Raw genomic sequence first — 11,019 nt, 5'->3', positions numbered from 1 at the left:
TTGCCTATGTCTGTCATTCTTTATCTTGACATTATATTTCGACTTTGATCTCGACATTTCGACTTTATTATTTTCTTCTCCATCAACATTGGCCCTAATCTGCTTCCGTAATAACTAAACAATTACCCAAATTGTCAATATTGATTCTGATTATTGATCATGTGACTGCTTTAGACTCAGTGACCTGTGATGAACTTGAGCATTGTGTGTGTGTGTGTGTGTGTGTGTGTGTGTGTGTGTGTGTGTGGCTGTCAGTGTCAGACTGACTCTGTAGGACCCTGCGGAAAACGGCTCCATCCAGAGGGGAGCCTGAACAAGGGAAAGCTGCGTGCGTGGAGAGAAGAAGTCGTTCCCAGATCAGTGTGTAGTGGCTTCATGGAGTTATGGACCTCCTCTGATCCGCCGCCATGGATTGCAATGCGCGATCGCTCCTTTTCATTTTACCTCTTTTATTATTATTGTCCCGCTTTCCCTCTGCGTTCCCCATCATCTACCCTCCCAATGAAGGTAAGGAAACTCCGGCTGTCGACATGTGAGTGTGCGTGTGTGAGCCTGTAGTGCTGATCGAGCCGACTGAAGAGTCCAAATCATGGTTAGGGACCGGAGCGTGCGCGGAGGTGACATCGACTGGAAGCCTGTGTGTGTATGTGTGTGTGTGCACAATAATAAAGTAGAACTAGATCCCGACATGGAGGGACAAGCTCGGATCCCTCCGCTAATAACGGGGGGGTTAATTGTTGTTAATGTGGATGAATGAACTAAGCGACGGCTCCCGGTGCGCAAAAGGACGCTGGGAAACTCTGGGTTTGTAGATGCGGGCTACTGTCTGTCTGTTTTAACGCAATAACCACTTTTTTGGGGGGGGCGGAGGACACAACACCCAGAACCCATGTGAACCATGTCGATTTGAAGCCAATAAACAGAAAACGAGCGTATTTGCTTTGTGCGTAAAATGCGCAAAACTGGTTCCAACAGACGGAGCTTCTATATCGCACCTCTTCATGTTCTCACAACTTCTTTATAATATATAAACTTACAAAATCTACATATACTCTCATGCCGTCAGACTTTTTCATGTGATATTGTGTATTTTTTTTTGGTGATCACAAGCCGCTTATTCACTTGGCAGCCGAACATGTGATCTCTGCATCCATTGCGTTTATTACCACAGTGATAAAGTGGATTAACCTTTCTCAGGTGAAACATGGCACTACTACACCGTCCTCTCACGTTAAAAAGAATCACCCATGTGAAGGTTAAAGTGTGGTTTAAGAATAAAAAGTGTCCAGAAGCTGCTGAGGGATGTAACCACACGGAAAATGGGGCAGAAATGTCACAGAAAGAGGAAATAAATCCACCTGATACAGAAATACAGGCGTGAAAGTCCTTTAATGGATTTTTAGTTCCTTTATGGCGCCTCTGGTGAGAATTATAAGTCAGGTTTTCACTTTAAGGAGGCTGAAGATTGTGATTAAAACCTTAATAGTATTAGTTGGATAAATCGGAGTGAGACATTTTTAGGCGTAGAAGCTGATTTTGTGGCTAGTGGTTGGGTTAATTACACGAAATTAAGTTTCTGAACATTTTTGTTTTAATTTTATATCTTTATTGTGATGTTCTAGAAACTTTTACTGCGTGCTGAGTTTGAAAAGTTTGATGAGTTTAAAAAGGATCCATACAAATCTGAACAATTTGGAACATTTTTCAGGTAACACTTGGATTTTCCTCCTGGTTTTAGAGTTAAATAAAACAAAAAGAAGTTTTTATACTGTATAACTTTATTTCTATCATGATTGGCTCATGAAAGCCTAACTTTTCTGCAATCAACTTAACTTTAAAGTGGCAGATGTAATAAACATTTACAAAATAAACTTTTTATAAACAAGGTTGACTTTCCTTTGAGTCAAAAAGTTAAATAAGAAACATAGAAATACCTGCTTTGTTGACGTTTGGTGTGTGGAAAAATACACAAAGTTGCCTACATACCCATCCTGCGTTTGTGTGTGTGTGTGTGTGTGTGTGTGTGTGTGTGTGTGTGTGTGTGTGTGTGTGTGTGTGTGTGTGTGTGTGTGTGTGTGTGTGTGTGTGTGTGTGTGTGTGTGCGTGCGTGCGTGTGAGTGAAAGGAGAATTAGTGAGTGCGCTTCATGAATCGAAAGGTGTTAAATGGAAACATAAAGAACACATTAAATCTGCCAGAGAGGGTCAGTGTGGAGCTCCATGTTTAAAAGAAAAGTCCCACACACGGAGCTGCAGGAGACTTTAACCCCATGTTTGAAACCTCCACTCGGGGTTAACTGTTCTTATTATGCGTGGTTCCTCTTAGACCCCGTGTATGACCCTTTTTTTCTGACAAAAAGTGAAACAGAACTTTACACTCACTGTTGGTTTTTCTATTCAATCTGGAAAAAACGCACAGAAAAGCGCAAAAAAACAACAACACACTTTTTTAAATATTTGTTTTATTTTATTTTATTTTATTACCATATCACGCACTTAATTATTTTTAGATTTTTTAGTTGAAGATATTTTGGGCCAAAATGGTAAACAATTCCATATGAAGCCAAACAATTTGGTTTCATATGGAATTGTTTACACACAAGTTAGTTCATTCATCCATTCACTTATATTCATTCATGCTTGCTATCAAAAACAATTGACCCGCAACTCATTGGAGAGAAAAAATAAAAAATAATAATAAATGAAAACCTCGTGTGTGTGATTTTGAGGACGGATCATAAAAAAAAAGAAGCAAAGCTAATACTACTTCATATAAATTCACTTCTCCCACAGCTGTGAGTGAACAGGATACGTGTCGAAGGGTCGTTTTTTTTTTTTTTTTTGGTCAGCTTCCAGCTTGTTAGAGCTTTCATAGACTTGATGGATTTAATGCTGCAATTTCCTCACAAGTTAGTTTAAAACACACACACACACACACACACACACACACACACACACACACACACACACACACACACACACACACACACACACACACACACACACACACACACACACACACACAAATGGGTTCAATGGAAAAACGAACCGTAGCTTTTAATTATAAGGAAACTTTTTTGTCAATATTTTCCCACTTATATATAAATATCTACTCTAATCTTCTCTTATTCTACTTCAAACAACTTAAAAACATATTCTGCGCGTTTCATGACCTATATATTGATCTCATTGAAAAGGTTTAGGACAATAAAAATATAATTTAAAAAAAAAAAAATAAATAAAAATATACAACTTTTATTTTAGTTTCAATTTTTGTGTTTATTTTGTGTAAATAAAAACAAAGTTATATATTTTTGCTTGTCATCTTGACATGACGCAGTGCTGGCCCCGTCGCAGGACGTCAGGGAGGCCTTGGGGTATTTTTAGCCCGGCTACAGGGAGGCCTGGCCCGGGTAGCCCATAGTGCGCTTCCCCGCTGGGAACCACCGTGAGGAGGTGTCGGACATGCGCGCAGCCATGGAATAGCCCCTCTTTCTCCTTGTATTCATGGACAAACAAACCCATACTTACATGAGTGCTGAGCTGAGGATGAAGAACGTCATCCTTAATGTACCAGCAGTGAGGTATATAAATTGTATATTTCTGAAAAGCATCCAGCAGCAGCAGCTCTATATGTAGAGATCTATGATTATACAGTATGTGTGCATGCATGCAGAGGGGCTGGGCTCCCTCTGTGAGTAATAAAGTCATTGTGTTTGCATATATACACCACACACGAAATAAAACACAAAGAAAGAAAGAAAGAAAGAAAGAAAGAAAGAAAGAAAGAAAGAAAGAAAGAAAGAGATTAGAATGGGGGCAGAGGGTTGGGCAACAGCAGCAGCAGCAGTAACATCAGACACAGCGACTCTACCCTTTGAATAATTCATAATAGGAGGTGAACACTTCACCCTTTAACACAGACACAAGTCGCCATGCTTTGCTTTGGCTGCACTGCGGCCTGCCAACCTCTACATTCACATCGCTGTAAAGCATACATGGGCAACTGGTGGCCCAGGGGCCACATACACGGCCCTTGGTCTAATTTTGGGTGGCCATCCAAAGGAAACGCACAAAATGACTTGAAAAGCAGACAAAGTAACTGAAAAGTACACAAAAGGGCCACTAGAACACACAAAACCACTCAAAAAACACACCAAATGACAGCTTATGACACAAAATGACTGCAAAAGCACACAAAAAGACAGAAAAATACACAAAAAGGACCAAATAAATGCAATAAAGGACTACTAAAACATACGGAATGAATTGAAAAACACGCAAAGAAACAACAAGAACGCTGTAAATGACTCCAACAAGTTTCAAAATGACAATAAGACAAAAAAGCATTTGAAAAATACACAAAATAACTGAAAAATACACAAAAGGGCCACTAAAACACACAAAATGACAAAAAAAAAACCACACCTATAATAGAATATGACACAAAATGACAGAAAAATACACAAAATGACAGAAAAATAGAAAAAAAGGACAAAAAAATTACTTAAAAGGACTACTAAAACATACAAAATGAATCAGAAAAATACACAAAGAAACAACTAGAGTGCTGTAAATGACTCCAAAAAGTTTCAAAATGACAGAAAAGGATTTGAAAAATACACAAAATAACAGAAAAACATTGTGTTTTAATAAAATTTGTCTTTTTTTAAATATATTTCATTATTTGGAGAGTTTTGAGTACTTCTGCTCCTCCCACTGAGCATGTCTAGGATAGTGTCGACGTAGTGTTGTGATTGTGTATATGTACGTGTATGTGTTTAAATATATGTACACATAATGTATGTGATATACGCAGGCAACATAATCGTGCTCAATAAATAAATACATTTGTGGACACGTGGTCATTGATCACATCAAATCTGTGTTATTTACAGACATTAATACAAGCTAATATCAGGTTAATCAATGCTAATTAAATCTTTTTTTTTAAATGCATAAACTCTAATGCTTCATATTTTAGTCAACTACATCTGTAACCCATTTAGTCTACTACAATCTTAATATTAGTCGACTAAAACTAGACTATAACTGAAATAGTCAGTGATGACTAAATTTAGACTAAATTAAAGTTGCATTTTAGTCCAAAGACTATGACTAAAAATAAACACAAATTTTGTGTCAAAATTAACAATGGTGGAAAAGTTCACGAGACGAGACGATATAAGATACTGGGGTCACGATAACGATACGGGACGATATTTTTGTAAGGGAAAAAATGTCCCAAAAATAAAAATAAAAATTCAGTTTGAATAATAATCTTTTTTTTTTACTATCTCTATACTAATATATATACTAAACTATTCAACTGAAGTGAGTCAAAACTATAAAATAAACAATAACACAAATAAGAGACATTTGTCCTATTTAAAGTGCAAAAAGTGCTGCTCTGCAAATATAACGATATAATTGTGAGGTTTTAATATCGCAATATAATTGTGGGGATTTTATTATCGAGATATCTTGTTGCACGATATATCGCCGCACGCTTAGTTCACAGTGATGTTTCTGAGTCTTCATGATATCTTAGTACGTGCGTGTGTGCGTGTGTGTGTGTGTTTTATTGATTCACCTGTTCCCACTGCTGTAATGTTGCTCCCTCCCTCGTAGACAGACTGGCTGAATTTGCTATTGATACTCATAGTTCCCGTTTACAGGCATTCCCTAAAGATGCAGGAGCTATACGCTTGGCTGATGCTGTGTGTGTGTGTGTGTGTGTGTGTGTGTAGATTGCCAGTAACTGTTAATGTTTTTAAAATTGCACATGTGGAGGAACAGACACGTGCTTTAGGGAGCGTCTGAAACGGCGTCCATGTCCATGTGTCTGTAAATGCTTTTTTTTTTTTTTCCAACATGTGCTTCTTGCTATACCTTTACCCAGTGAGTGATACAATCTGTGTTTACCCCCTCTTGTTTCTTGGAAGCAGTTTTGAGTGTGATTCCTGTGTTTATGTGAGTATTTGTAAGAGTGTAAGGGCTTTTTTTTTGTTTGTGTATATGTGGGGTGCACATTTCTCCAACTAAGGACAGCTGGAGGGAGCTTTTTTTTTTCTCCTCCAGCGATATGAGAGCTGTCTAATTTTATGCTCTTGTATTCCGTCGCTCCGCTTAACTTGAGTGAAGTGCCCGGTTTGCTGAGAAATGTGAATTGGAAGGAATGGAGGAGCTGTTATCTGATGCAGATAGCTTCATTACTCTGTAATACTGGGGTGTCAAACTCAGATTTCAGGTGGAAAAAGAGCAAATTCAATATTAATGTGCCCTGGTTTGCAGTTCCACAAATAAATGATATGTATATGATAAAAAAAAAAATAAAAAAAATAAAAATGTGAGTATATCTCATCAGTCCCTGCAGGATCCTCACTCATATTTACCTAATTTTGGGAATTTGTGGATTACTTTGAGAAATATGTCAGATTTTGGAAAAATTCAGAGTTCTTTCAACGATTTGAGATTAAAAATGACTGCCGTCATGTGATGAAAGAACTGGAAAACTGAGCTCTACAAATATTGTGTTTTTTAATTAAATGTTTATTTGGAGGGACTGCGTAATTTACAAAATGTTTCATGTTTTTTCGTCATTTTTACTTTCGAGCGGGTCAAATTTGATGCTCTAAAGCAGACGTAGGCAACTGACGGCTCGGGGGCCCTCGCTACAATTTTGTGCCGCCCCCAAAGTAAAAATAGAAAATGACAGAAAAATACACAAAACAAAAGCAAGAATATCTTAAAAAACACAAAGAATTACAACATGGCAGAAAGATACAGTAAGAGACAAGAAAAACACAGAAAATACTTTCAAAACTACTACAACAATGAACAAAATGACAACAGAAATACACAAAATGACTCCAAATAACATAATATGACAACAGAAATACACAAAATTCCAGAAAATGACAACAAAAGTACACAAAAATACCAGAAAAACAGAAAAATGACTCTGCAAACCCACAGTACTAACAAACAAGCAAAACAATAAGAGAAATACACAAAATTTCTCCAAAAAAAACTGCAAAATGACAACACAAATACACAATATGACTCCAAAAAACATATATTTTCTAGAAAAAAATACAGAAAAGGACAACAGAAATGCACAAAAGGCCTCAAAACTGCAAGACAACAACAAACATACACAGAATGACAGAGAAACACCCAAAATTACTATAAAAACTATTTGTTCTTTCCTTTGTTTAAGCTCAGATTGGTCATTATTCTGAATGCTGAAATGAATGTTGATAATGTGGCCCTTTGGATTTGGCCCACGTGCCATGAGTTTGATACGTGCTCTAATATGAATGTGTCTCGTGTCACTCAACTGGTTTAAGGATCCTTTGTGGCTTCAGCCCAGGTGAGCCTCGATTTACAGACCATGTATAATACAAAAAAGTCCATTTATTTCTCTGCAATCCTCGTCTTTTCGTGTATATTCCTATAGCAGCTCATAAATATTGGATCTTTTGACTCGAGTGAGAAACAACCACCAACTCACCGATTGGCCAAATCACTTAGTCTGACTCTGACAGCTTCCTCTGTGCTACAGAAGTCTCCTCATGACCCATAAATATTGTGTTTGACTGGCGATGTGTACACGGGGGCTTGCTGAGCCTTTGAACAGGAGAACGCTGCAGAGAGGATGCACCCTGGATGTTTTCACAGTGAATAGAGTTGCAGCTGCAGGGCCTGCCTGGCTGCTCTGCTGCCTCACTTTGCTGTGGATGTGGCACTCGCTTGGGAAACAGCGTGTGTGTGGGTGCAGATTTATTTCTATAGAGATGTTCAACGCTTTTAGGAGAAGCAGGTTGGGGTAAATCTGCTAGCAGATGCTGCATTTCCTACTTTTTGTCCACGTTTTAGCTTAAAACAGTGTTTCTTTGCAGCACAATACATTTGTTTTTACATTTAAAGAATCTATAAACAAAACGAAACACATTTTGTTCACAATTGTTAAGATTCTGTTCTGCAAATATAAGAGCATGACTGTATTTGAAAGTTTGTCATAGATCAAGTGTTAAACCTCCTGCATACGTTCTGAACCGAACTTGTATCACAAGTATTAATGTGATCATATTCCCACCGTCACAGTCAGTCGTACACCAGTGGTTCCCAACCTTTTTTTGATTGTGACCCCATATTAATATCAATAATTTCTGGTGACCCTAAAGACTTTTTTTTCTCTAGAATTAGTTTTTGATCAGGTTTGTTATACTGCATTACAAATACAGAGTTGCCAGTATTAGTAACAAGTTGTGCCAGCTCAGATATTGTTATATTTAATTTTATTATTATTATTATTATTATTATTATTATTATTACCTAGATTTACATTTGACGAAGTAAAAGTATAGTTTAAAGTTGTTTTGGATTGTGTGTTTTAATTTCAAAAAGAATAATAATTAAACATTTTGAAAAATAAATATTTAATCAGTATTTTTTTTTTTTTTCTTAACTTTTTAGCAATTACTCGAGATTTCAGGTGACCCCACATGGGGTCCCAACCGCAAGGTTGAAAAAAACACTGCACGAGGCAGGCACTGATCCCAAGTTTCACTCATGTTCCCCTGTCATACGGGGCTTCACACTTACAGTATCTAAGTAAGATCCAGTATTTATTTAAGATGAAAACACCTGCTTCTGTCATCTGTGACATGCTGAAAATTGAAAAAAAAAAAATGGTTAAGGAGCCATAATATTGGGACGTTGGTGGCTTATTTGGTTTCGCATTTGGTCCGTTGAAGAAATCACTCATTAGAAGCTGCGTAAGCTTCCAATGAGTGAAGAAGAAATATGAAATGGTTGCGTTCCTATGCTGGTAATTTGTTTGTGCGCCTCATCATTTACGCTGTTGCTGTTAGCCCACAGCAGCAAGTTTCCTTTTGATTGTTTCTAACAGACGGTTTCCGTCTTCATTGCTGACATTTCTCAGTAAATGTTTATGCTGTCAGAATTTCTTTTGACCTAATTGGACAATTTCACACGACACTCAGAAATATCTTTCTGGTAAGACTTTATTGCGTAAAAAAACGTCGAGATTTATAGCATTTATTGCCATTTTGAGAAAAAATGTCATGCTATTTTTGCTAAAAACATAGTATTTGAGGTTTGTTTTCTCAAACTCGCCTGTTTTCCAGAGTTTTAGTCTCTGAAAAGTCACTTTCTGAGCAACTCTACACAAACAGGCAGATTTGCTTATGCATATTCATGAGTGGGCTTGTCTATAGACGAGACACTGACTTCCTCCTCCCCGCACGGTGATGTAGGGCCAGAGGACGGCCCACCCTCCTCCCACCCACTCCGTAGCCGAGCTCACGCTGCTTTATAAACACGAGACAGAGCGTGGGGGCGGGGCGTTCACCGGTACATACAGAGACTGTAGAAAATACATACATAGCACTGCGTGAAGGAAATGCTCATCTCCATGGGCGTGTCTGTTTACATGTCAATCACGGCAGAGAGCTTCCTGGAGGCGCGGCTTCTCCAGCTCAGTGCCGTGTTAAATTTGTCATCAAAGTGGGAATGTGTCATCAAATTGTAGCGAGGCTTGTTCTGCAGTAAGAAAGGAGCAAATCACCCTCTAACTAACGATTGAGGGAATTAAAAGAAAACACTTTGGGCATGTGTTTGAAGCTCGAATAGCACTTTATGATGTTTAAAACACAGAAAAGTTACTTTAGCGTAACATGGGCCCTTTAAGATAGGCTATCATAGTCATGTGACACCAAAGAGCAGATACTATTCATTTTGGTGTTTGTACCATAAACAAACCTAAACTTTTAGATGTTATCGCCAAACATTTAAAGACACCAAGACCAAGTTTTTGCTAAGTGTAGAGTGGATAATTGTTTATTAAGTTCAGGAAAACTCATACATTGATTCTTAACTAAATCGTGCTGTGTTGTTTTTCTAATGTGAGATTTACTTCGACCAAAAAAAAGACGAAACTTATTTTCAACCACGTCTTCAGACTGCACCCTCACACAGCCCAGTTCTCCCCGTCCTATTGTGGAACATGTTTTCTCCATTATCCATGCTTTTTTTTTTTCCTCTTCTTTTTCTTCCACGCTGTTTGATTCCTATTTGAAAGAATAAACTCCAGGCACGGTGCATTCCTAAAAATGTATTTCCACTCATAGTAATTTGATTTATGTTTTGGTTTCAGTGTGGCCAATTCAATTACTGACCACTTCTAAAACTGGTGGTGATTGCATGTGGGTTTAGATTTGATGCAGGTTTATTTTACCCTGGGCCTTTGTCCAGGAATCACAAACGTCTGCATGACCAGGTATGATATGGAGACTGAAATAGGTGAGCTCACTGGGATAAACACAGTCTTTTGTAGTTTTTTCCAATGCTGATTGTACTTTGAAGATGTTGGTATCGTTTGCTATTGGTCGGCTTTTACTTTGAAGGCTCAAAGCAGAAACAAGTTCAACTTTCCCGGTTAGGGTGGATGTTCTGTCTGTCTGTGTGTGTCTGCGTGTGTGCATGTGCATGTGTGTGTTATGGGGCAGCTGAGTAAATAAAGGGTTTGATCAGGGCTTGAGGTTGGTGATCCCTCCTTCGGGATTAGATAAAGGCTAATTGGGGCTAACAAGGCCGAAACACTCATATGTTGTCTTTGTTTTTCTTCCTTTCTTTTCCTCGCCACAGTCAACCTGTTAGATTCCAAAGCAAGCCAAGGGGAGTTAGGATGGATTTCCTACCCATCGCATGGGGTGAGTATCTTTTTTATCTCTGACCCCCCCCCCCCCACATCTTTTTGGTATATATTTACATTTAGGAAAACAATGAGCTCCGTCAAGAGCCAAATCTGGGGGTTTCAGCCATGAAATTAGGATTTTAAAACTCCAGGGGTTCCCACTGTTATGTTGTAGCAATGAGCCAAGTGCAGATTAACCCACTTTTTTTTTTTTTTTTTTTTTAGAGGTTTGTGTTCATTCTTCTTCTTACAGGTCAAAGGTTAAGCATTCAGAGCCCACCATATGGCCAGGATGCTT

The 11,019-nt window shown here is 38.2% G+C and overlaps 1 protein-coding gene across 6 annotated transcripts in view; it reads left to right on the top strand.

The window, feature by feature from the left end:
• Positions 1-313: 313 nt before the first annotated feature.
• The window catches only part of epha3 (eph receptor A3), a 134,122-nt gene continuing 123,416 nt past the window's right edge, over positions 314-11,019 (top strand). For all 6 annotated transcript variants that reach the window (XM_028435308.1, XM_028435307.1, XM_028435306.1 and 3 more), the window contains exons 1-2: positions 314-507; positions 10,673-10,737. In XM_028435308.1, the coding sequence (XP_028291109.1) occupies positions 408-507; positions 10,673-10,737 (165 nt within the window). In that variant the 5' untranslated portion in view covers positions 314-407. The remainder of the gene's footprint in view (positions 508-10,672; positions 10,738-11,019) is intronic.

This window comes from Gouania willdenowi, chromosome 21, assembly GCF_900634775.1.
Source record: "Gouania willdenowi chromosome 21, fGouWil2.1, whole genome shotgun sequence".
NCBI classification, from domain to species: Eukaryota; Metazoa; Chordata; class Actinopteri; order Blenniiformes; family Gobiesocidae; genus Gouania; species Gouania willdenowi.
This window is presented reverse-complemented; position numbering and strand designations above follow the sequence as displayed.